Here is a 26,803-nt window from a genome sequence, read left to right as displayed (position 1 = left end):
ATAGTAGGACAAATATATATATAATTACTCCAACATTACAAATATATATATAATTACTCCAACATTAACTCGACATATTACTTAATTTAGACCATATTATCAATATGAATGACTAAACATTTTCAATGGCGTCATTACCTTAGATATTTCAAAATGTATGTATTTAAAAGTACTACGATTATTTGAAATGTTTGTACCAGCCTACTAGAATTAATAAAGTTTGATTGGATTTTTGATCTTCGTATGCGTCCTGCAATTATGACTGAGAAAGAGGTTCGCTTGGCACAAAACTGATGTTTAATATGTCATAGGATTACCTCGTAAATGTATTCTTGTGGTGCCGATTGGAAAGCTAGTAAAATATGTATATTAAAATATATACTTACGCCGACCATCGGTTGCAACTTAAAGTTGACAATCACTTATAAATTGTACTAGTATCGTAATATATTATGAACTTAATATGAAATTCGTAATAAAATCTTTCGTAATTCGTAAAAAAAAAAGTATTAGCTTAACAATGAGATATTTGAAATTTGTAATTTTATTAATTTAAATTGCATATTACTTAACAATTTTGAGAAAAAAATACTATTCTGTTTTTAGTAGAATGTATATATTTTAGGTTGACTTTGATATAGAACCATTGCTATATGAATAAAATCAACGATAGCCGTCTGGTTGCATGTAGTAAACATCCATACACGTTTAGCAGATATTTGCACACGTGATCTTACAAATATTTAAGGTCTGTCCACACTGGGTTCGACGTCGTATTTTGATGTCGTAGCATCTAAGTAATATCGTTTTAATACGATCATATTATTAATTTACCAGAACATTGACATCTTATAGCTTTAAAGAGCCTATCCTTGCTAAATGTTAATTGGACGTGAAACATACATATTACTAAATGATGTCGAATCTCGTTGTTGGCCGGATATTAACCGTCTACACGGATCTTGCTTTGGACTCGTACATATGTAACTCACGTGTTAAATATCAATACCTATTTATGTTTTCTCGTTAAATGTTAATCTAGTTGATCAAGGACAAATATATTAGCGTATGCAATTAACGATTAAGAAATACATAATATTCCAATAATCTCTTTATTTCACGAAGAGAAAATATTTGATTCAAATTTAATATAAGGGCATTCGTTTCTGAAACACTAAACAATTACAACTAACAACATATATTTAATTTACATAATTGTATATATATTTTTTAAAACTAATTGAGAAATGATTGTTGCAGCAACAAAAATTCGGTTGTGGTGATTACGAGCCACCAGCTAAATTACAATGTGGTGGTAATAACAATACCGGAAGTGGAGCTGGCGAAGGGCTAACTAAGTTTTCTGTTGAAATAGTCCAGCAGCTCGAATTTACCACCTCCGCAGCGGACTCGCAACCGCAACAGATCTCTACGAACGTGACAGTGAAAGCGCTCGCCAACGCGGTGAAAACATCCGGCTCGCCGCCGCCGCAGCAACCTCCGCGCGTACCGTCCCCCTTAGATTGCGAGCGGGAATGCAAAGCCGAATGCAAATCGGAGGTGGCCGACGACGAATTCGTCGGTCTCGACGAGTGTGCGGCGGCTCTGGAACGAGATGCCGCCTCAGCGTTCCCAGGTCTTGCCGATCTCATCGGCGAGGACGACGGAGATGACGCATTCGAATACCTCATCACTGAAATATCCGAGTATCCCGAGCTCATGAAAGACTTTGATCTTGATGGCGGGAAAGTTAATGGAGGAGGCGGAATGGGTAATCACGAACCGCCGGAAGGTGAACCTGCACCCCGACCCTATGGTGGAGGCGAAATGTCTCCCGCAGCGCAGACGCTGAAACATATGGCAGAGCAACATCAGCAGGCTGCAGGAGGGGACTGGGCGCGCTACCGTGGCTACGGAGGATATCGGCCTCGACCTACACAGCCTCCCATGGAACATCTACACATGTCTCAACAGCAGCAGCTCCATCTCTCACAACCGCATCACAATTTGCAAGTAAGTGATAATAACTATTCACATCCCATTCATTTAAATAGCATCAGATTCCTTAGTTTGTCTAACGATTATCGTATTAGGTCCTATATTGCTTTCGGTTTCTTCTTAACTATACAATATAATGTTTACAATCTACGCCATATAATATAACATAGTATCGTGTCAATATCGTTAGCAAACATTAAGAATAGAAGCGAAATATCAACGGGTGTTGCCCGTATAACGTGTAGATTTTAACTAATATTCAGAGAAGTAACATATCGCCTGTCTTTGAGACCACGACGATAATTTTCCGGACTGTCATAAAATGTATGCAGTAAATTGCGTTTTGTAATTGGAAGTCTTCTTTATTGGGTAATTCGTGACATGAAAGGACATAAAAAACATGGGAGTCTGGTGTAGTATCGACCGGGCACAGAGTGCGCGCGCTGCCTAGTGCCGGCTACTCGGCTCCGAAGGGTTAGAAGCGAGCGCGACGCGACTATCCTTGCCGTCTTCCTCTAGCATAGCTACACCAACTACTTCTATAGATACCGACTGATATTATCGCTAAAGAAATCCGAGAAGGCATTTCATGGTTTCAGAGCGTAACTTGCTTGCCTTAGGTAACTAAATATAAAGTATGAACTTGGTGCAGTATGAGCTATAAATAAATATATGAATTACCTAATATAATATACATATTTTAATTGATGAAAAAGTTATAAATAAACGCTATGAATTTGAAATTTACGAAATAATCATAATTATATAACGCAAGTTTCGCGTACAAACGAATATAATATAATCAAAATGTAATTATTTGCTCATATTTACTCATATTTATGCATGGAATTTTGAAATAACATTAACAATAAATAGTCTGAAATGATTAGCCACGACTAGTTTACTTGTAGTAAGTTATCTTTCGTCGGTTCTACATATGTGTTATATGTATAAAATGGACAGCTCAACTATTTTAATTAATAGTACTTTAAATAATCAACAGATTTGTGGGTTTGCCAGCTGTTAACAATAAACTATCATACTAGAATTTAGGGTAGAGCTAGCCCATGTGATGCTCATAACAAAAGCTTGACGCAAAACGAATACTATAGACTGAGATTGTTGTATACTTATTTAAACTATACTGTTTGGATTTTATGAATATTATCAAGAACAAAAGGCAAATTATTTGATATATAATTTTTACAAGCGAATTAACATATTAAAAATTACGTACAAAACAATAAAATATTTACATTTACATAGGATAATAGTTTAGTATACAGATTAAAAATAATCCATCACTAATAATAACAGTGTATCAATGATGTGCAAATATGGTAAAACAATAGTATGTATGTACTACGTTTAAACCGAATGACCTCAATCACATGTCCAAAATAGGATTCGCAAATCCCATATGTGCTAGAGCCATATGTTTGATTTTATAATTTAACTTTACACGTATAATGAACTTACGATTTTTGCGATATAGTTAAAAATATTGAAGCAGTGTTAAGTGGAATACGACCAAAATGTTATGACGGGATAATAGTCTTGGTATCATTGTCGTTTGACATGGATTAGTTTTTTAAGTTGTTACCAAAATGTGTGTCGAAACACGGTCTGTAATGTAGTATACAGTGTCTAAACATCGCAGGCGACATTAGAAGTGTTCTGATAAAAAAGTGTAGTCACTCGTCCGATTACTTCCTGCATTGACACCACGTGTCCCACCCACAGTTATCTTAACGCTCTTTTAATTAAAAATGTTCTACTCCAATACGTATGTTGTACCTTCCATGAAGTTAGTATCTCTTACAGTAAGGTAAATAACTTCGTTTAATTGCATTCAGTTCATACAATATAACGTTTTTCTTTTTAATTTTTCACAAAAATGTAGGAAGTTATTTGGTTGCAACGTCTTATTGTGAAGAAAACAAAGCAATTATCAAAAATTGAATGAAAATGGAAAACAGATCGACCATAAACCATGTTGCAATCAACTCTCGATATTGTACCAAATTCTCCGTACCGACATGCCTCGCGGATTTGTTAGCACATTTACTGTACTGTTCGCCGCTGTGCTTACAGTTGCAGGTTCGATCCCTGCAAACTATACTAATATTATAACGACATAAAGAGTAAGGCGTCGACTAAAACTTATGTCGTTTATAAATGCCATCTCAGTAATATAATCAATAATTGTACGTATGTAGTTGTTCCATGCATTTTTGTATAAATGGATGATAAAAAGGTGTGGAGATAGTGTTCGTTGTTGCCCATCCAGTAAAATTATTATTTTTTAGAATCTACACCGAACCGGGTGGTAGCTTTAAATTTAATTCAATCATACATTACGATTACATACAGTATAGCCCACAATAACCTACTTGAAAAATCATTTCTTGATTTTGATTTATCACCACTTGCTCCAGTTACATTAGGTACATCATTTAAGAAATATTAAATAGTAGAGTAAAGATATGTTAAATTGATTCTTATATGTATTATCTTTATTTCTCTAAACGTTAAATATATATCTGTGCAAAATCTGGGATTACGTAATGATAACAATGTTGGGTATGTTTATTACGTCGTTTGTTTTTAAGCTTTCCTGGTCTTTAATTTTCAGTAATGATGTTGAGTACCACACTTGTGACATTATTCATTATGTGGCTCTGTTTTATAAATTCGAATTGAGTACGAAATAGCAACTTGTTACATAATATTACTTGCGACGAAGCCTCTGTATCAAATTCCTTATTGTGTAATACTTTGAATACAATTTCATAAAACAAATTTTAAGTTGTCAAGTGAGTTTGTTTCTTTCATTTACAAATTGCTGTACAATAGAAGAAATTTGTATTTTTATGGTTTGTATAAAAACTTTATAATTGTGAGGAAACTGTGGACGTAATTCAAAATATATAACATTACAATTTTGCTTTCCTCATGGGAAATATATATTTTTAAAACTTGATTCCTCATTACGTAACAACAATAATATTCAGGTTATTTTAAATGATTACGTGCAATGGCAACATATGATTTACAGGTTTAATATTAGTATGAACTTTAAGTCTGATCCGAGTTGTGGGTGTCAGTGACGTCGGTTCGTGGGCGTACTCCACGAACCGCTACAGCGACGAGCCATGACGTCATGCGATCCCATTTGAGAAGATTTTTTTCTAAATTAATTATTAAAGAAATTATGTTGTGTGTCGTATCGTAGACACGTAGATTTTTGAAATAAAAAACGATTAAATTGTTTATTTCAGGCGATGAGTTAAATTTATATCTTACAATTGACGATAACAATAATCGTTACATTTGAAAACGGAAGTTTGTTATTCATTTTGTCCTGAATAAAAAATGTACAACAAAATATTAGTGATTAAATCAAGTCTTTTACCTAACCTCAGTTGTTTCTAAATAAATTGAATATGCATTTGATATTACGAAGCTACATAATGGATCCCAAATCGCACGAACGAATAACAGGGGTCTTATAGAGGTCACGTGACCACCTACTGCTAAAAGCTCAGTGGCTTGTGTCGTCAGAGAAAAAGTAAAAAGACTGACACGCCTTGGGCTAGCTATCTAACTATGTGAACGATAAGACCTTTTTACACTGTTTTCGATTGCATCGTAACGGGAAACTGGCTAAGTTGCAAGCTCCACATAAGCGCAGTTCCCATTGGCTAGTTTAATATTGTAGATGCACGTCGTGATAGAAATCCGCGGGCGCGCGCGGAAAGGCGATGCGCGACTAGATAAGAGGTTCCGTTAGCTTGTCTAGCTGTACAATACAGCTTAGCGGCTATTACGCATATTATATCGAGCCGGCGAGTCGCAGACTGAGGTAGCGGAGCGGGGCGCGGAACTGGTTTGTGCGCTGGGCGACGATGTGTGGTGTGTGGATGTATACCCACCGCCCGTGTCTTCAAACGGACAGCTGTCACCCGCGAAGACATTTCATGCCTCGCAACCTGCAATGCGAATCGAAATGATTTATTGGAGCTTCTTCTTAGATATAATGAGCTTAAATACTTATTAAATTATTTGTTTTGTTGATTAATAAAGTATTAAATACAGTTTACAAACGGTTAAGTTCCGTACAAAGTTTGGTTTCCTATTATAAATCGCAGCAGTTTTAATACAGTTTTACTCATTATCTATTTAAAAAAAATGTTTATATGAATGTAAGTAACCAGAATAACCGCAGCGCAATATATTCCGAATACCTAAATACTTATTCGCAATAACAGGTTTCTATCATAGAAACTGATACTGTATGTATTGATATAATTTACATTGTTTATATAAATACTAATGTCAAGTAGGTAATACTTTCAAATAATAAGTGTACCTATTTATTGTAATCTTTGTTTATTTTTATTCATTATTCCTAAGTAAAGCCTATAAATATGTCGGTAAACTAAATAGGGTCAAGTCGTAGTCTACTAAACGTTGTTATAAATATTTATAATAAATCCTTATTTTCTGACAGGTGTCCGCAGCGCAACATATGCAAGTGAGCGGCGCGGGCGGCGGTCACGTGTCAGCGGCGGCGCAGCAGGGCATGTATGCCTCCTTCCAGCACCAAGGCACTCCATCTCCACAGCATCATCAAGGTATACCTCTATTATAATTGACGCGTTTTAGTCAAACGTGTTCAGCAATAAATAGTCACGCCTTCAGGAGGTTGAAAAAATAATAATAGTAATATTGTAACCCATAAGTGAAATGTTATTTTCGGTTAAATATTTAGGATGGAATGTACATTGTTTCCGGCTTTTTGGTGTAATATTGAATTGTAGATAACCTTTTTGCTTGTAGCATCCGGTTTAACAATAAAAAACACATATTGCCATTTTTAGTTTGTTTCAAAGTTTTAAAAGTCAACGTCGTATCTTATTTGCTCTACACGATCTATCGAATATTAATAGATGTTAGTAAATTTTCACTAAAAGATAAACAAAAAATAGCTTAAAAGTTTAAAGTTTATAAAAAGCACATTACTTAAACATCTTTCAACACGAGTCTCGAGTAACAACGTAACGTTGCGTGCTAAGTTTATTTTTCATAACACAGTACAATGCACTAAGGGTATGTGTATTTCTACTAGCTTGTCTTTAGTGTCTCGTGTGTTGGTGTTGTGTGCGAAAGTACACCTTATGTTGACGCGTTAAGCCTTTCGACATGTGTTAAAATGCAGTAGCCGTTCAGTTGATCTGTGAACGGGGGGAGGGTGTGCTCTGAGGTTGACGATCGGCGAGAATGTGCCGCGCGCACTTCGGGGATGACATAGATTGAAGTCTTTATTGCGTTCACTCCACAAGCTACTTTAGTTATACTTTTTTAAACCGCGCCGATATAATACATGTTGATTATATGGGCGTCTCGTCTTTGAGCAACATTACATGTAAAATATCTACGTCTCTACTCTCTATACAAAGATATCCGAGCTTTTAAATGATTCTACAATTATATTATTCGTTTATCATAAGGGTATTTAATGTATAATTCACAACGGCTCCTATTTATTTTGTGGTATGATAAAGATTTGTGTATTGTTAAGAAAATTCCTAATAAGACAAAGATTATAACCGTAACTGCGTTTAATTACAATAATAAGAATATCCAAAATTCCCGTTTATAATTCGAATAACATAAAAATATACTTCGTAAATAAATACCGACAATGAACAATAAATGTTTCGTTTACTATTATAATATTTAATTTAAAAAATAAAGTGCTCCGAGCTAAGAAAATAATATGATATGAGGAAAATCAATTTGAATTTCATAAATATAAAATAATACATTTAGCAGTAGACGTTATGTAACTGTGTACGTTTGTTATCACAACTTGCCCACTAACTATAATCGTATCTACATTATTCAGCACAGTCATTATTACTATTTTTATTTACTCTCATAATATGACTTTATATACCTGGTATATTTGTTTATAGAGTCATATTAAATATAGTACAGTATTTATTTAATAATATTTAAAATTGTTGGCGTCTAATGGGAAGTAAAACCAATACTGACGACAGAATGATACGTTACAGAATTAATATTAGAAAAAAGACGTCTATAAATAAATACGAAAAAAGCTTATATAAGTCAATAGAAGTATTTAATTAGATAATTGTTAATTGAGTAAATCACTGAATACGTGCACACCTTTTACAGTTATTTATATTTCAAGGTAAAAAAAAAACAGAATTTGTACCAATTATTAAATTTTATTGATATGTAACAATCATATACTTTTTTTTATTAAATTAATTTAGCGAAAAATTCATAAATAGAAATGCTTGCATTTTTGCTTGATACGTATGCTACGATACAGAAATTGATACATGTACTCGTGTGACTCAACATTTCTTATCGAAGTTTATTTATATACAATAAAGAATTGTGATAAACAGAATGTAAAAAATGGTCACGTTATAATAAAAACGCTGAGCGAAATTGTGACGTACAAATGATTGGTTCTGTTCAAAATATGGTATACTAAATTATAACAAATTAAATGGTCGATCATCCATTTTATTATCGGCGTTAGTTTATTAATGATTTATCTGACGTGTTTGAAAAAATAATAAATATTTTGAAATATATATATCTACATATGTGATGTACATACCTTTACCATAAATATAGCAATAAATAGTATATAACTAATTATATACTATACACATATATTTTGCAAGGGATTAAAAAAATAGTACATCCCTAACTTTTCCTTAAAATTTGTTAGACTAACAACAGCTGCTCAATTTATACATAGGTACAGATCAAATAAATAACTAGAGTAATTAATCTGTATGTGTAACGTCCAAAATAACTGTTAATTATTTGACGAAGATTAAGAATATATATATTTTTTTATTATATTAACAGGTAACGGGTGCGACTCGTACTCGGTGTCTCAGTCGCAGAGCATTAACTTTTCTCCATCGATGCGACCGCGGCCGACCGGGCCTCCGCAGCAGAACCAAGGACCTGGACAGGGACCAACGCTGGGTAAAGGAACTCATGACTAACATCATGACTATACTTGTAGATATCGTAGTTTGATTTAGCTTAAATCTAGATGTTTCATATTTTGTTTCCGTTTTATTTCACTAGCTTTTTCGGAATTATGACATTTTAATACTTTAAATGTTGTTAAAGAGAAAAAATATATAAATAGAGTATAATTATTTCAGGATATCTTTTAGTATCATTATTTTCCAGATTCTGAAATAATTATTTGTAGTAAGTTTTTTATCAAGAAAAGTATGTAGTCAAGTATGCACTGCTATTTCGTATTTCCTTGCACATTGTATTTATCGTTTCACGCAATGTTAATAGTTATTATTGAATGTCATTTTATTTTCGTTTTAAATATACAGCGACCTAATTAATAAAAATGGACAGCGAAACTATTTCAATTGAATGAATAAAAGAACAAGTTAGAAAGTTAATAAAAAAGTTTTTTCAACGGACTGAATGTTTACGTAATCCAAATGATTACAATAGATTTAGCTTATCTATTACGTTGAATATACGATTACTACACGATCTCGTTTCTTATTGTATCGATAGGAATTATGTGAAAATCTTTACTTTGTAATAATTATATGGGCGAGGTCGACATGTCGAATGCATTATAGACGGCGGCGGTATCCAGTACCCAGACGGTACAAGTAGATGAGGTTATGTTTAATAATGCAGACAGAACGCATTCAGCGGACTTTGCCGTCAATTCGTACATGACAGATATATGCACATATTTAATCGTTTTTACTTTTTCTTTTTTTTATTACATTTGTAATAATTTCGAGCTCAATTTAAATGGTTATTTTATTTAATATAAATTAAGAGCTAAAATTTACTTTATATATAATAATTCTTAGCAAATTGTTTGATTATTATCGGTTTTGGCTTGTTGTTAGAATATATAAATACAATAAAAAAACCGACGTTAACAATTTTTCAAATCAATTTATTAGTAACGTGCATTTGAAATTTATGATTATTGATTATATGTATATTGATTTCAACTTCGTTCCACATCTTATATATACGTTTTGTTAAAAAATAATACTTTCTCTTACTCTTTGGGTATTGCGTACCAATTCATTCAATAATGAAAATTTTATGACAAAAGTAGTTATTAATAAGTCTCGTATGTTCGTAAAGCATTGCATACGTATGGAACTAGTTGTCGTTCGCGGCTACGCTCGCATTTTCAGTTGGTATTGGGTATAAAAAAGTACCCCATGTTATAGGGTTTAAGCTGGCTTCATACCAAATCATCAATTATCAAATTCAGTTTAGTGGTTTGGTTCAAACAGACTTACTTTCGTACTTAAAATATAAGCATAGATAACTAATACAGAAATCATCAAATTCGATAGAGATCGCAATTTCGATGCGCCCTTATAATTACTTTAATAAAATTGTCCTTTCGAATTTCAATTCTTAATGTGAAACAGGGATAGCAGCGGCTGGGATATCGCGCGAGCAGCAAGCCAAACTGCTGCAACAACAGCAGCAGCAGATGTTGCGCGCACAGCAGCAGCAGATGCGGCCCCCGCCGCCGGAGTACAAGGCGCGCTTCGCAGGCGCGCCCGCCGGCCCGCGCCGCCCCGCCGCGCCCGCGCCGCGCGCCTTCGCGCCGCACGCCCGCCAGTACGCGCCCGACTGGCGGCACGTGCTCATACAGCAGCAGACCGCCAGGCAGCAGTTCCCGCACCACCACCAAGGTATAATGCCGAAATTAACCCGACGAAACTACCTTTTTAGAAATATTACCATATTGTTGTTTAACAACAAATGAAAATATATTTTATTCAAATGGGTTCAAAACCTATTTCAATCAAAACGAGCATTCTCGAGGCGCTGCTTAAAAAGTATATCGTGTCAATTAAACGTTAATTTACCACCAGAATGGAATGTGAATTATTCAACGAGGTGAAAAGGAGAAACTTTGTAGCTATTCTTTTATTATATATGTCATTATGTACGGGCGACATCAAATCATTAGCTACATACATTACCTTCTGAAATAAGATCTCATAAATATTATTTACATGATAAACCTTTAAAATCTTTCAGGTATAATTACCAGTGCTAACGTTTTTGTAGTAAGCAAATGATATACCGCCTCCGCCCTTATTAAGAGCTTGCTCGCTCGCTTGAAATGTGGCATTTCAAAGTTTAGGCCAGAGTGAGGCTCGCTCTCATAATGATTACGGAATCAATAACAGCCCGTAGTCTATCAGTGTGTACACTCTGTGCCTCGGAAAGTACGTAAAACCATTGGTCTTGCATCTTAATTTCCGGTCGTGTTGAATTTTCCGTCTCAATATGAAAATGTGAAAATAGAGATTACATCAATGTTGCGTATGCTACAGAGCACTGTAGAAATTTTGAAAAAAAAAAAATTGTTTTGACTATAAACGCAAATCATTGGATACATTAGTAAAGACGAGTTTTAATCTTACGAATACCCAAGGTATTCGTAAGATTATTGTCTTTACTGCTGATTTGGAATAATTTAAAATATGGCTTAAAAAAGTAGAATTAAGGTTCATATGATCGTAATGATTTTAAATTAATCCTTTATACTATAATCATATAGTATACGATCATATTCACATACATCGTTGAAAGTTTTTCTTTATTATCTATTCGTGCTATAAACATTCGCCAATGTATATTTTACTGACAACGGCGAACCATTAAGACTGGCTTCAACTTAAACAATACTTATTTGTTATTACTGGAGTACTAAAAGTAATGCCTTTTTATAATTTTACATATTTTATTTAAATTGATAATTATTTTACAGGCTTCAATATGGGTGGTATGGGGGGTATGGGCAATGTGGGCGGAGTGAGCAGTATGGCACAGCAACAGCAGTTACAAATGCAGCAGGCGCGTCTGCAGCAACAGCAGCAACTAATGCAGCATCAACAGCAAAGGTATCTTATTGGCGAATATAAAATACTTAAGTATTTCAATATGTATTTTCAAATATTAATGCAATGGTTATAAATGACTACAATTAATTCTTGAACTGCTAATACTTTCTGCCATCATAGAGACAAATATTACTTCATATAATCATTATGTATGTTATTTATATGTTTTCATGCTTGAAGTAAAGAAAACCTGTTATTTTAATATTTTTCAAATCTCAAGCATACAAAGCAGTTGACATAAACAATAATAAATACAAATAAAACAAATATATCTCGGTATCTACAATCATAGTGATGTAATGATTAATTAACTAGTTGTATTTCCCCCCCTTTAACCTCCAGCGCTCACCTTGTTGACGCCGTTAGTTGTTTATTCATTGCGTTTGTTTACTTCCAGGGCATCAAATCAGCAACAGTCTTCAATGTCACATCTAATTATGCAACAAAATCAAATGATGAGCGTGCAAGGACAGGTAAACATTCTATTGAAAACATCTATAGATTTTGTGATGTATTTATTACAACAAATACATGTGACATTTTTTGTATTTGAAAAAATAAAAGTTTCTAATATTTTTAAAAACAAAAAGTATACAAAATGCACAATTATAACAAACAATTAAATTCATACTAAGACTTACCTACATAAAATAAAAGTATCTTAAAATTGTTTACTTCCAGATGCCAAACATCCACATGTCGCAGTCGCAGAGCATGAGCATGCAGCAGGCCGGCATGGGCGGCCTCAGTGCGCACGCGCCCATGCAGCCCATGCAGCCCACTCAGCAGCCCATGCACGCGCAGACCAACGCCATGCAGAACTCCATCATGTCTCAGAACGGACCCATGCAGGGCAACGGAAACAACCCTCACCATTTCTCCTCCCTTCACTCGGCGTCTTCCTTCACCGGACAAACTGCAGACTTCAATCTCGACTTCCTCGATAACATGCCTTCCACGGACGCCAGCAATCTCACCGCTCAGGAGTTGCTCAACTCGCTGGACAACTCCTTCCTCAACGATATCCTATGAGTGGCTCGATAGGATGCCCGATCGAATGCCGATGAACCCGGCATGCGGTCGATCGATGTCTTGTCATTTTCTCTCATTGTCGTCGATGTCCTCATATTACATTAACTCGCGACCAACGTGCAACTAATTGTGACCAAAGTTTTCAACCAGATAACGTGGCGCCGCCGCGGTTCTTCCGATGTTTTTTAAACATTTCTGATACGTTGTTTTATATAAACTATATTTATTCTAAAAGAATTCCATTTCTTAGAGTTTATAGTTTTTATGGTTGTTCATGCATAGTTCGTTTGTAAAAATATTGTATAGTAAGGTTGTTTATAGAATATTAAAATAATTAAAATTAGTAGCGGAATATTCTCACATGACTTAATTTTATCTTTGTGAGATATTTAATTTCCTCATTTTTTGCGAAGTAGTCTTTATATACTATGTATATTTATTACAAATATTAATATAAGTAAATAGCACAAAAGACATTTCAACGATTTTATTTACACGCTTATAAATTTATTTATCGAAATGGCGACATAAATTGGGGCAATACATTTATAACGTCTGTAATATTATAATAGAGGTAAATTGACATTACAATATAGTTTATTGTTTTCTGGACCTCCATTTAAAACCTTGCTGATAATCTTTCGTCACTAAGCAGGCGCTGAGTTATTGGAATTGTGTTTGTAATTATTTATACGATTGATGTCTCTTCAGTCGGGTTCAAGATTGTTAGCGAGGTTTCATTTTCCGCCTGTGAACGACCCAATCTATTTTAATTTATAGTGCAAATGTAAATTTTATTAATTAAGTTTATTTTAAGGTCATTCCTGTACCTAAGATGTAATTAGTAGATTATACTGTGATGTCGGTCTCAATGGTCTATAGGTTAAAATAGAATCAATTATTATGAATAGAATATTGTTATTGTTAAGGATCTCATGTATCACATAGGGTTTGTGGGATTCTGGAATATTCAGAATGTTGGTTTCTTTTTTACCTTTATTCAACAAGTTCTGTCAATATGTTATTAAATTTAACTTATCGTATACATATGTATATTATACATTATGAACATTTTACAATTTTAGATGGCATTAAAATTTATATTCTAATTAAAAAAGCATAGCTAAATAAGAAAAAAACGTATGATTATGTATAATGCACCTATTATTCCTTTATAAAATGGACAATCATTTCGTAAAATGAAACATTAGCTCTCTGTTACAACTGTAAATCCATTTATGAATGATAGAAACATTCCAGAGCCATTGTTAACAATGTTTTAACTTTAGGACCAATTTTTGAATGTTCTTTTGAAAATAATATTACTTATTGAAACATGATTTTCATTTTATACACTTATTTTCATAACATCTTACAATCTAGGTACAGTCTTTTACTTATAATACAAATCCTTATAAATAAACGGAGATAAAACTTTAGAGATGGCGAAATCTACAATACGAGGTGTAGAATGTCAGTGATAGAAGTTAGTTGATCGATTTTATAGCTTTTGTCCTAAATATTTTGTACATAGTTATGGCACTTCCGATTTAGTTGAGTTATGTACATAATAATAATTAGAGTATTGATTGTTGAGCAAGTCCATATCTAGGGCACAATTACCGAAGATTTAATTGCTTTTTTTTATTTTAAATTAGTACATTTATCTAATCATCTATAAAATGAAGTTTTAAATTTTTTTCAAGATTCAAAAAGCACGATAACTTGAATAATTATTTCAAGCATATAGCTCGTAAATTATAACTATTATACTGAACGAAGGACAGACGGATATGGCGAAACTATTTCGTAATAACATATGAAAAAATAAGAATTACTAATTTAGGCTTTTATAAAGCATTTGATTGCGTGAAAGATTAAAAATTTATCACCACATAATAGAGTCGGCTTGGTGTTTATACAGAATATCTGAGAACGTCTCTAACTTCCTCTCTAAAGCATTTATCTCCGCGGCTAATTCTCATACCATCTCATTGGGCTTGTTGAAGATCCTCGGATTGCGTACACGGGGACTGTAAAAATTATTTGGTTGAACATATTTAGCTGTTATCGGTTCATCGTGTAAGCTTACATTGCGTTCGTAAATATTTTCATTCGATTTATTCTGCATACTTTTTAACGTAAAGAAATGCTTCTCCTGCTTGCTTTTTTTTAGTCGAATACATGAAAACACAGTACTTAATAATATGGCGAGTTTGAAGACGGCTACTACAAACAATGCTAACATAAATACGAAATATTGCTCCTGGTACCAGTCTTCCAGTTTTGTTTGGCAACCCTGAAATTGAACAATATAATAGTAAAGTAACTTAACTATAAAAGTTAAAAGAGGCAGATGCCTCCTCTCGCTTGAAGAAGAAGGCTATAAGCACTAAATAAGTTTCACCACACTTAATGGTGGATGGGTTTCCTCATGATGTTTACCTTCCCTGCCGACCACAAAATGAATTACAATCATAAGAAAAGTAAGTAGTGCTTTCACTGATCTGACTTGCGATTAAGGTCCAGATTAAGTATCCACTTGCTACAATATAATGTTTGTAAATATCTACATCTTGTAAAAGAGACCGCGGAATTTTTTTTCAAAGTAGTCTAAAGTAAAATTATATTAACACAATATTGTGTAACTAAATAAAATTAATAATTTTATTTCTGAAATAATGTATATAGATGTCAGTTACACCAACATTGAACATTTTTGTATATATGTAATACATTACATCTCGGTGATACAGGTAAGAAGAAACAAACTTACATGCACATGTCTGAATTGCGGAATGGGCTGCACCTCCTGGCAGCGTGATTGGTTTACCGGCGCGGGGTTGAGATAGGAGACGTGTTCGGTCTGCACGCAACAGCTGAGCGGTACAGACATGCCGCGCGGGCCGAGACGTCGCAGCTGCCACAATGACATGTCGTAGTTGCGTGCACTTGTCATGCCGCAGCATTGCAACTGAAAGTTTAATATTTGATTAGTAAATAAGTTAACATTTCGATTGGTACAATTAAATACATTTATATTAAAAAAATGCTTTATCGTCATATTTATTTATTTGCACTATACGAGGGTCGCGGAATGAGAGGGTTGGAGGGGGGTGATTAAGCTTTTTAAGATCGTAACGTGTTCAGTGCCTCATATTTAGTATAAATACGAGGTTTCATTGTTATTAAACAATTATTCTTTGAACTATCGTCAACCAAGCAATATAATCGGGAGTGAAAAGTGATATATGGAAAATAGCGAATATCGTGCCGTTATAAAGTTTCTTACCAAACAAAGAAGATCTGTTCCGACTATACTGAATGAGATGTAATCGGCTTACGGCAACTGTTGCCCAGGAAAAACCATGGTGTACAAGTGGCATAATTTATTTATACAAGGATGGAAATCACTTAAAGGCGACCTGAGGCCGAGCAAAAGCATCGAGGTGACCATGCCATTTCTCAACTTATACAAAAAGTTGAGAAAATTCTATTCAACGATGCTCGATTATACTAGAAATAACTAGCAGAAAAGGTTGGAGTATCTGATATAACCATATTAAAAAATCCGGCATATCGTCTTGGCACGACTAAGGTCAGAGCAAGATGGGTGCCGAAAATGCTCAAGCCGCCGCAAAAACAACAGCGCGTGAGTGTTCACGTTCGTTTTTTGACGTCTGCAACGAAGACAAGGATGGTGTATAGAGTCTAATTGTTACTGGAGACGGAACTTGGGTTCATCATTATTAACCTGAGTCGAAACAAGATTCCATGTAGTGGCATAAAAAGGGCACCTCCCAAGAAGTTAAAGGTGTCACAGGCAGCTGAGAAACTCATGACAACGGTTTTTTGGGACTCTGAAGAAATATTATTGATCGATTGTAAAGATTAAGGTGTTCCTATAACCGGGGAATACTACGCTACAATATTAGGGCGATTATTAAAAAAGCCATTAAAGAGAAAACTGACAAAAAGTGTGCTGCGCGACAACGCGCCCGTCCACAAGAGCCGCGTTGCGTTGGCTGCTCTGCATAAGGTGGGCTATGATATTTTGAATCACCCATCCTACAGTCCAGACCTGGCCCGGAGTGATTACTACCTATTTCCAAAAATGAAAAAAGAGCTACAGGGTTAGAAATTTAGTATCGGTGATGAAGTCAAGGATGCAGTTTCGGCGTATTTTGATGATATTTTTATTATGAGGAGGTATAAATAAATTATTTTAAAGATCTGAAAAATATATCCGTCATACAGGTGAATATATTTAAAAGGAAAAATATATTTTCGTAGTCCTTTATACTTAGACATTACCGATGTAATGTGCGTTACATTATTGATGACCTTAAAAGATTGTGATGTGTAAATAAATCGTGTATACCTCAGTCTGCGCTAAATCCAATGCCGCTGTGAAATGTTCAAAGTCAGGTACTGCGTAGTAGCTCTGTAGAGCGCCGACCGCTCCGCCGCGGGTGGCCTGGATGCCGTAACACCGCAACCATATTGCCGCCAACACACCCGCTGCGCATTCGCAGAGTAGCAAGCCGAGCACTATCAGGAAGTACTGGAAGCAAAACTCTTACTGGTTATTATGTTTCATAGTGTGAGTATTTTAAAAAACATATTTTAAAGATATAGGTCAGATTTATTTGTTCAACAATATAAATATTTTAAGCGTGTTTGCTCTTTACATTACCCTTTGAACCTTGCAATTGGAACCATATTACAATGTTAAACAAACTCATGAAAATAAGTCGTTGGTCTGCGGTAAGTCAGGCATTATAAATTAATATACCCACAATGCACTGTTACGTTTTTGTGCAAGTAAAATAAAAATCTAACACGAACGGTTAGTAATCAGGTGTAGGAACAACGTCTTAACGTGCCTTTCAAGGGGAGGTCATGAAAACATTACTACATAGTTTCGGGCTGCTACGGAGAATTTCTTGACATTAAAACCTACCTTTTTACTTATATGATTTGTTTAATTTAATTTAACCAAAGATATAACCATAAAAAAGTACTTACGAAGGTTAAAATAATGTATCCAGGCAAGTAAGTGGCCCAAACACCTATAGCTGCTACAGTGCAGACAATAAGTCCAGCTCCCAGGAGCGCGAGAGCGACGTAGTAGAACGGAGGTTCATACAGTCCGTCCTCTGGCATCGCAAGCAATCGAGATAGAAGAATCCTTCGAGAATCACTCAGAAGTAGGAATCCACAGACCACTTTCAAAAACCCACAACCCTTGCAATAAAGAAATATTAACAATTAATAAAATCACTTTAACAATCATATTTCTATGTTCTAATACAATAACATTTGCTTTAACTTACAAAGAATATGGTGTTAAAACAACCAAACAAAACTCTTGCACTCGCTATTTCTTTCATTATTTAATTTAATAATAAATATATAAAAACTGTGTCACTAAGTATAAATACGATATGTTAACAACGCGTGATCGTGTTATGGTAAGCCGTTGAAAAATATGCGATGAATACATTTGCCGGTTTTAGGGAGATACGCTCTGTCGAACAGGTGGGGTGACTAATAATAATTAAGTCAGTTTTGCCTAAAAATAATGCATGAGCTATTTTAACATCAGTTTGTAACTACACTCTTTAAAATTACTATAAAATTTTAAACATGGGTCAATAGGTCAAATCAAAAAATGTAATTTGTGAAAAATATATGTATTAATTAGTTTTAAAAATGTAACAATATAGTTTTTAAAAATCAATATCCTTTTTCTTAAATCCACCACATGTCTTGGGAATTGCTGTTATATCATCTTGTTCACGCTCACTAGATTCTTGAAGTTCTGAAATAAGTTATTAAAAACACCCATTAGTTTATAACAAATAAAGTTAAAGGAAAGTTATAGCATCAAAGCCTTCCAGACTATTTTGCACATTTGAGCAAATACTTCTCTCTTTATTGGGCAGAAAGATTAGAGCTTATTCCACCATATAGGATCAATGCCACTTGGTGAATTCACAGAAAGTTTTCCATAACAATATACAGTATTAATTATAAACACAAATTAGGCAAATGAAAATTCAATCACACTTGCAATCTTCTGTATGGATTCATGTTATAATAGTAACATTTCGGCTTTATATAACAAGAGCTTAAAGGAATACCTGGTGGTAAATGCAGTTTTTCTATGACAAATTTCTTCCTTCTCAATTTGAAAGCTAGGTCCAGACTTGGTGGTACAAAGGGGACCAGCGAATGAACAGCAGACAACTTTGTTATGTGAAAAAGACCATGGTATTCATTGTATACAGGATTTGTTTCTTTGCTTGATCCAGCAAATGATTCTATTCTTACTGCATTATCAACTGAATACAAAAGTCTTTTCATGATGTGATCATCCTAATAAAAACAAAATGTTTAATTTTTATTTTCATATGAAACATGAAATTAGTATGCTCTAATCGTGTTAAATGGCTTTATCAATAATTTTTCTTCAGGGAGTGATTAGTTAAACTGTGTATTCGTTTGAATGTAAAACCAGTTTTGATACAATAAGAAACATTAGCTAAAGCATGTTTGTAATGCTTGCCATAATTTTTTAAATAAAATACAAATCTTTTAATTACTTACATCAAATAAGTGTGAAGGAACTGTAATAAATGCTACTGCATTTGTACCGCGGAGTAGGACTCTTAAACAGTATACAAATTTTAAAAGATCTTGTCCATAAGTAATGTTTGTATCATGGTCACAATCCATTGCCATCCAAACAGGTGACCCCAGAGATTGAATGCATACACGGAGAATATTTTTATTTTTACTATTACTGTTATACTCTTCTTTTATCAAGGCCTCCTTAATTTTGACTAAAAGGGTGTAGTAAAGATCATTTTTGAAGCCTGTAAAAAAAATTCATTATCCAAAATGTTTTAAGCCATATTTCATATTAATTTCAACATTTATTTTTATTAGCCTCAAAATTATTAATGTACATAGCCATATGAAACAGGAAAATCAGATAATTATTTAACTTTACTATATTATATAGTAAGTAATACTCACTATTTAAATTATTTTCATTTTGGTCAAGGCTACAATGTGTGATATTACAATTGTTTATTGTATCAATGCCGATATGTTTGCTCAGATCAAAGTTGTGACCAAAGTTTGCATTACTACCAAATGAAGATTCCACTTGACCAAGTCCCTCATATCTCCATGCAATTTTCATCTCACTACTTGATACTTCATTGACTTTCTCATCAGAAGGTACTGTGCACACTTGAGGCAGTTCTTTGACCTATTAGAACAATTATAATCTATTAAGACATTTTCATTTAGTATGCATCTTGCTTAAATAGTTTTTAAATTAGGAAATTGATATTCAAATAAGATTATTAATTCATATTTCCTATCCACTTAAATAAATTAGATAATATTATTGTTTCTTATTGGTTTCATTATAATAAGATTTAAAACTTAACAAAATATAAATTAATTTTCTCATTTCTATGTATGTTTTATAATTCTTAATTATATCAATAATACATACTATTTCTTCTGTATTTTCGTCAGCTGATGCAATAAACAGGTCATGCTTACACACAACACCTTCAGCAAGAAAGTATTTTGTTAGAACTCGACTATAACTGCCTAGAACATCTTCTTCTGAAAAATCATATTAAAACAGATACATATTTTTTTTTTTTTATAAATTATTTTTATATATGTAAGTATTGGATGAGAAATATTAAAAATTTGGACGAAATTATAAAATACTAACCTACAAGAAAGATACCGCTGACAGGTAATCCTCCTCCTAAAAGTATAACATAGTAAAATTATATTTTTTTATTGGAAACATCTATTTTATATAATGTATTGTATCTTACCAATAATAAAATCTAATGATGGTATACCACTTGAGATATAAGGAAGGTTATTTTTTAATTTTGTTCCATTAATACTTGAAAGAGAGAGGGACTTTTTATGAAAACTTGTCATTTTGAATTAAAGCTATTCCATTTAAAATACCTCAACAGTACTTTAAAAATATAATTGGAGTGTTTATGAATAGTAAACCGGTTGAAAAATGAAGATATTCAACTTTTTATTTCTCAATACACGTTTTTTACGTGTAAAGTGTAAACTGTAGAATGAGTTTAAGTTTGACAATGTAAATAAATAATATGCCAATGTCAATTCTCAATAATCGTCAATTGTTGTGATTGAATAAATCGATATCGAAAATATGTTAATCGAATTGAAGTATCGTTATAATTAAAGAATAAGTTTTTATAGCAGGTACTTATATTATACGAGTAAAAAATAGATTGCAGGCAATCAAATAGGTTATTTGATAGTTAAAATATCAATCTTAATATATTTATTTCACAAATAAATATTCATTAACAATTACATGGTTGATCTAGGACAATATATGTGTGGGGTACATGTCAGTCAACTCCTCATGGTGTACCCTGGGCAACGGGGTCGGCTTGAGCTTGCTCGTCGGCCACGGCTAAGACGGGCGGGAGGGATGCCGCGAGGCTGCTCCTGGTACGTCCCTGATCGGCGTCAGGGCGGACCATGTGAGTGGCCTCGTTGGCTAGGAGGGAGTGGGAGGGCTCGCTACTCGAGCCTCCCAGGTGTTTTACACCGGCGGTCAGCGGCGGAGCCTACCATCTTATCCGCCGCAGGGCGTCAGCTTCGTTGACGCCCAGCCTCCAGTGGCGGATTCGGGGGAGTTCGCCACATTCCCGCGTGGAGGATGAGGGGGAAGGTGCGCACTAGGCGCGCTTTCCATGAATATTCAGCCGTCTTACGGCGGCTGCTGCTGGTGGAGTCGCGGTTGCATGCCCTTGGCGATCCCGTGGCCTCACCACTCGGCGGCATGGTGGAAACCCGAGGATGGTTATAGTGGGTAGGACAGGGCATTAGCAATAGCGTGCCCTTTCACGGGGCATTAGTTCCCGGTTGAGTCCCACATACCCGTCCCGGCCCTCCGACCGGGCGGCATGCGTAAATGCATTTCCTTCTCGTTAAACAAAAAAAAAAGGACAATATATGTATAGGTGTATAATAACATAGTCATCAAACGAAATATGGATTAAAGATATAGGTACTGGCTAGCCTAGCTGGGCTAATTCAATAACATGTTTTAAGTATAATTAGTCCTCTTAAAAATAATCGAAATACATCAGAAATATCGCCTTACAAAATATATTGTGAATAAGTTAATCAAATAAAGGTATTTTATTATGTGTAATTTTTGTAATCGACATATTATGTACACTCACGCACTCACAGTGCGTGATATTATGTATGCGTGTGCGTGCGTTTTATTATTTGTGCATGTGGATGCATGTGTGAATGTGAGCATGTTGGTATGAATGTGTGTAAGATATTTCGAATTATTTTGTTACTAAAATTTATATATCGAAATTATTAAACGCTTAAATTTCAATTCGGATAATTTACTTTAAAATAAATTTAAGTTCATTACTGTAGTTATATTAGCGACATTCTGGAAATTTAAGATATCCTAATTGTATAATATATTTCAGTAGACAACTAGACATTTTTTTGGATGAAGACCTATATTATATCAGATACTTCTCTATTTCTCCTTACCTCTACTCTCCGTAATATATATCTATGACTACGGGTCGCTATACATATTAAATGAAACATAGTGTTTGTATACTCTTTGGATATCTATGAATTATGCATCTGTCAGTTCTGTCACTATCATAAGCGATTTGGTGGCACACGTACAAATAAATGCTGAAACTGTATTTTGCGGTGGAATTTAAGTAAATAACTAAATAACACATTAATTAAAGTATTTACAAGCAAAAATGCAAGGGCCAGCGGTTTTTATGGACATATCGCTTGAAGATCAAGTAAGTTCACGTGAACATAACCTTAACAAGAGTTTTAAATGTTTTGCGTATGTGAAATAACTCTAATGAAAACAATTAAGTAGAATGCTTCTAGAATAATAAAATATTTTCTTTCACAAAATATTTTATCATCATCAAAATGTGTGTGCGATTTATTTTCATTTATTAATTTTAGGCACTAGAATTAAGAAAATATTTCAAAAGTCTTGGCGCTGAAATATCAGAGGAGAAGTCTCCAAAAGGCATTGAAGATGATTTGCACAAAATAGTTGGAGTATGTGACGTGTGCTTCAAAGAAAATAATGAGGCTGATATTGAAGCGATTCTAAATAGTATTGTGTCTATTATGGTTTCAGTAAGTATTTTTTTGTGTTCAATGGATATAATACATATTTTTCTTCTTCTTTAGATACCTAATTAGTTATTACAATATTAAACATACCAAAAAAAATGTATCCATGTCAAAGAGAACTTAGTCTCAAAGGCATGCAAGGCTGTTCTTATTTGACACATCAAGTGTAAAATTTAAAGACAATCTGTCTAAGATATCCCTTTTTGTGTGAAGTATGTCTTAGTACATTTATTTATAACATGATTTTCTTTTTGTGTCTAGGATAATTATTCATGTTTTGTCAACAAAAAAGAGAAAAATCAAATAACAACTTAAAACTAACCTTGCACTGCACCTTTGTTCTTAATATGATAATTTTTGCTGGGTAATCATAATTAATGTTCTTACATACATTTAAAGCATAGACTTTATTGAACCAATAGAGATATTGTTTATAGTATTATTAGCTCTTATAGGCGCACCCCTCCATGTTAAACCATTGGTGTTCATTAGTATTAAGTGTCATTCCTAAGACGATTAAGATCAGAGTAAATACTACATAAAATTCAAATTCTAATATATTATATGATTACCTTTGATTTTAAGATTTTTGTGTAGTTTAAACTGGAGTGAATAGATCTAAATTAAACTGAGAGCAAGAAAAAGGAACCTCCTGCTTATACTTAATCATACTGAGATCAATATGTTCTATCAAAAGCATGATCTATAAGTTTATATGATATTTTTTATGATCTGATATTCTTCTTCAAACATCTAAATCACATTTGCACCTAATGAAAGTATGAAAAGAATACATTAATTTCCTACTTTGGATAGTTGCATATGAAGTAGAATTAGTGTGATCTTTCTGTTAATTTATTAAGAATTCTTAATTAAGTCCTTGAATGATTTTTACTTATCTTCTTTGGAGCTTACTCCAATTTTTTAATTGATTACTTTTTTAGATTCCATTGGAGAGAGGAGAAAACCTTATCTTGGCATTTAGTCAAAGGCTAACTAAATCACCTGGACCAAAACTTGGTGTGGTTGCATTGCAATCGTAAGTATACCAAATATCAATAATATCATAGGTAGTGTATTAAAAGTTATATTAAAATGACATTAATTTCACATTTTAGCTTGTGGCGCCTCTACAATAATTTAGAAGCCAATTCTCCCCTGCGGTACCATGTGTACTATCATGTAATTGAATTGGCGGCACGTGTAAGTTCAGTTGGTGAAGTATTTAAGGGAGTGGATCAATTAAAAAGGGAATTTGCTAGCTGCCCTCCCTCTAATGAACAAATGCAAAAACTCTACAGACTGTTACACCAAGTGCTAAAAGATCAAAACAGGTGAATATATTGAAAAGCTAAATCTTTCATTTATTCCACAAATATCAATCTTATTTTATTAATTTAAAATAATAATTATTTTCAAAGTGCACCGATAATGTATAATTATGATTAAGATTTAAAAGGTTTTATTTTTTATATTTTCAGTGAACTGGCTTCAAAAGTGATGATTGAATTACTTGGTACTTATACTGATGAAAATGCTTCATATGCAAGAGAGGATGCCATTAAGTGTATAGTAACAGCTCTTGCCGATCCTAACACATTCCTATTGGACCCACTGTTGTCACTTAAACCTGTGCGTTTCTTGGAAGGCGAGCTTATTTATGACTTGCTTACTATATTTGTTTCGGAAAAATTGTCGAGCTACCAAACTTTTTATAACAATCATAAGGAGTTTGTACAGTCTCAAGGTAAAATATAAATATTTTAATTAATTATATTTTTATGTGATCGATAGAAACACAAAATGTAATAAATAATTTGTATTAGTACCTAATAAGTACTATTGATTTGTAATTGTAAATCTTGTCATTGTCATCATTATTAGGTATTTAATGAAATAGACATAGTAGTGCAATAACAGATGAATTGTTTATTAATTAATTTTTTTCTTGATAAGTTAATAACAATACATATATAATCCTTACAAGCACATATTTTATATCCTATTCAAATCAAAGTAGGAATAAACTTAAACAAAGCTTAGAATTACGTATTTCATGCGATTTGCTAATAACTTAGCTAAATTGTGCACTACTAAGAGTTTATGATTAATATATCTTTATTTATAATACAACATTACTTATGGCAAATTTAATTTTACTTCCATAATACCGATAACTGTTTCCTCGAAATTCATAATGCCATTTTCCATAAATCCATAGTGAATATTATAGATTAATCAAGCTCTTGACCAATGATATTGCTTGAATTTGCTGTCAATTGTTCTTTGTTTGGCTTTTCTCCTCTAATGGTTGGAATACAGTATAAATCATTATTATTATAAAAAGTTTTGAGTTTAATTAGTTGTTAATAATTTGTCTTTGTGCAAAATCTACAGCATATATTGAAGGTATAAGTATTTTCACATGTTAATTTGATTTGATTTCATTTTCAGGTTTAAATCATGAACAAAATATAAAGAAGATGAGGATATTGTCCTTCATGCAAATGGCGGAATCAAATTCGGAAATTACTTTTGACGAAATTATATCCGAATTGCAGATTGAAGAGAAAAATGTAGAAGCTTTTATAATTGAAGGTATTATTACAACATTTAGCACAAAACGGACTTTAAAGAGCTAATTACACTTGTTTGTATCGCTATACTAGCTGCCTATACCAAGTTTACACAATAGCATAAATTTTATAGGACACTATGCCTATATAATGCTTATAAATATCACATTATTCATTCTCATTAATTAAAAAACAATGAGTCAATATAGGCTATATAGGCTGAAAACAATGAGACTTCATTGCTTTCAGCAACTTTCAACTTTTGATGAAAGGAATTTCGAACGAAGTTAGACAAGACTTAGTAAAAAAGATAAACTTATTGGTTAGTGGGACCTCTCGCTTCTGTCTACCCAGTCTCGCTATTGCTCATTGCTTTAGCTTATTTATAATTTTATTAGTAATGCATTTGGTAAATAGTGATAATTACTAAATTTATATATTTATTATTTATACATTTAGTCCTGAAAACGCGCCTGGTGCGCGCGCGCATGGACCAGGCGGCGCGCTCGGTGCGCGTGTCCAGCACCATGCACCGCACGTTCGGCCACGCGCAGTGGCAGCAGCTGCGCGACGTGCTGCTGGCGTGGCGCGCCAACGTGCAAAACGCGCACGAGTCCATGAAGTCCGTGGCCGCCGCGCAGATCGAGTACACCGTGCAGCAGCAGAAGCCCTGAGCCCCAACCCTTACTATACTGTACTACTATTGTATTATATTTTATCTATTTGGAGAATAAAGCGATTATAGTCAAATGCTTCCGTTGTCAGTCAAGTTACTTTATTGACATATAACAATATGAAAGTCGGTAATCTTAGCCGAGTGTGCGTATGGATGACTCGACTGTAGTTGTTCACATTGGACTACAAATATTTATTTTATATATTGTCACAACCTTCGCAGTTTTGGTATAAAAACAATAAAGTACGAAAACCCCAGCATGTGTTTATTTTGACCTAAAATAAAAAAAA

General features: G+C 33.7%; 4 protein-coding genes across 7 annotated transcripts in view; 2 read left to right on the top strand and 2 right to left on the bottom strand.

The window, feature by feature from the left end:
• Positions 1-14,162, top strand: part of LOC125077607 (neurogenic protein mastermind-like) — a 28,792-nt gene extending 14,630 nt beyond the window's left edge. For 2 of the 4 annotated variants that reach the window (XM_047689580.1, XM_047689577.1), the window contains exons 3-9: positions 1,261-2,013; positions 6,512-6,635; positions 8,920-9,042; positions 10,500-10,769; positions 11,858-11,990; positions 12,388-12,463; positions 12,672-14,162. In XM_047689580.1, the coding sequence (XP_047545536.1) occupies positions 1,261-2,013; positions 6,512-6,635; positions 8,920-9,042; positions 10,500-10,769; positions 11,858-11,990; positions 12,388-12,463; positions 12,672-13,022 (1,830 nt within the window). In that variant the 3' untranslated portion in view covers positions 13,023-14,162. The remainder of the gene's footprint in view (positions 1-1,260; positions 2,014-6,511; positions 6,636-8,919; positions 9,043-10,499; positions 10,770-11,857; positions 11,991-12,387; positions 12,464-12,671) is intronic. The other 2 variants (XM_047689579.1, XM_047689578.1) reach the window with 2 other exon arrangements.
• A 199-nt stretch (positions 14,163-14,361) lies between these two features.
• LOC125077608 (CD151 antigen) lies at positions 14,362-18,562 on the bottom strand. Its single transcript, XM_047689581.1, has 5 exons — positions 18,359-18,562; positions 18,051-18,269; positions 17,404-17,586; positions 15,799-15,996; positions 14,362-15,321 (listed from the first exon to the last, which is right to left on the bottom strand). Exons 1-5 carry the CDS (start codon positions 18,413-18,415, stop codon positions 15,004-15,006), a joined length of 975 nt encoding a protein of 324 aa, XP_047545537.1. The 5' UTR covers positions 18,416-18,562; the 3' UTR covers positions 14,362-15,003.
• A 126-nt stretch (positions 18,563-18,688) lies between these two features.
• LOC125077696 (elongator complex protein 4) lies at positions 18,689-21,165 on the bottom strand. The gene is made up of 7 exons (XM_047689700.1): positions 20,897-21,165; positions 20,788-20,823; positions 20,557-20,672; positions 20,067-20,304; positions 19,635-19,903; positions 19,169-19,403; positions 18,689-18,846 (listed from the first exon to the last, which is right to left on the bottom strand). The coding sequence occupies exons 1-7, from the start codon at positions 21,006-21,008 to the stop codon at positions 18,755-18,757; spliced, it is 1,098 nt and encodes a 365-aa protein (XP_047545656.1). The 5' UTR covers positions 21,009-21,165; the 3' UTR covers positions 18,689-18,754.
• Positions 21,166-22,746: 1,581 nt separating this feature from the next.
• Positions 22,747-26,770, top strand: LOC125077577 (eukaryotic translation initiation factor 3 subunit M). Its single transcript, XM_047689527.1, has 7 exons — positions 22,747-22,909; positions 23,085-23,264; positions 24,206-24,300; positions 24,380-24,595; positions 24,743-25,008; positions 25,716-25,859; positions 26,297-26,770. The coding sequence occupies exons 1-7, from the start codon at positions 22,865-22,867 to the stop codon at positions 26,509-26,511; spliced, it is 1,161 nt and encodes a 386-aa protein (XP_047545483.1). The 5' UTR covers positions 22,747-22,864; the 3' UTR covers positions 26,512-26,770.
• Positions 26,771-26,803: the final 33 nt, after the last annotated feature.

This window comes from Vanessa atalanta, chromosome 4 (genome assembly GCF_905147765.1).
Source record: "Vanessa atalanta chromosome 4, ilVanAtal1.2, whole genome shotgun sequence".
NCBI classification, from domain to species: Eukaryota; Metazoa; Arthropoda; class Insecta; order Lepidoptera; family Nymphalidae; genus Vanessa; species Vanessa atalanta.
Note: the sequence above shows the minus strand (reverse complement) of the source record. Positions and strands in the feature narration are given on the sequence as shown.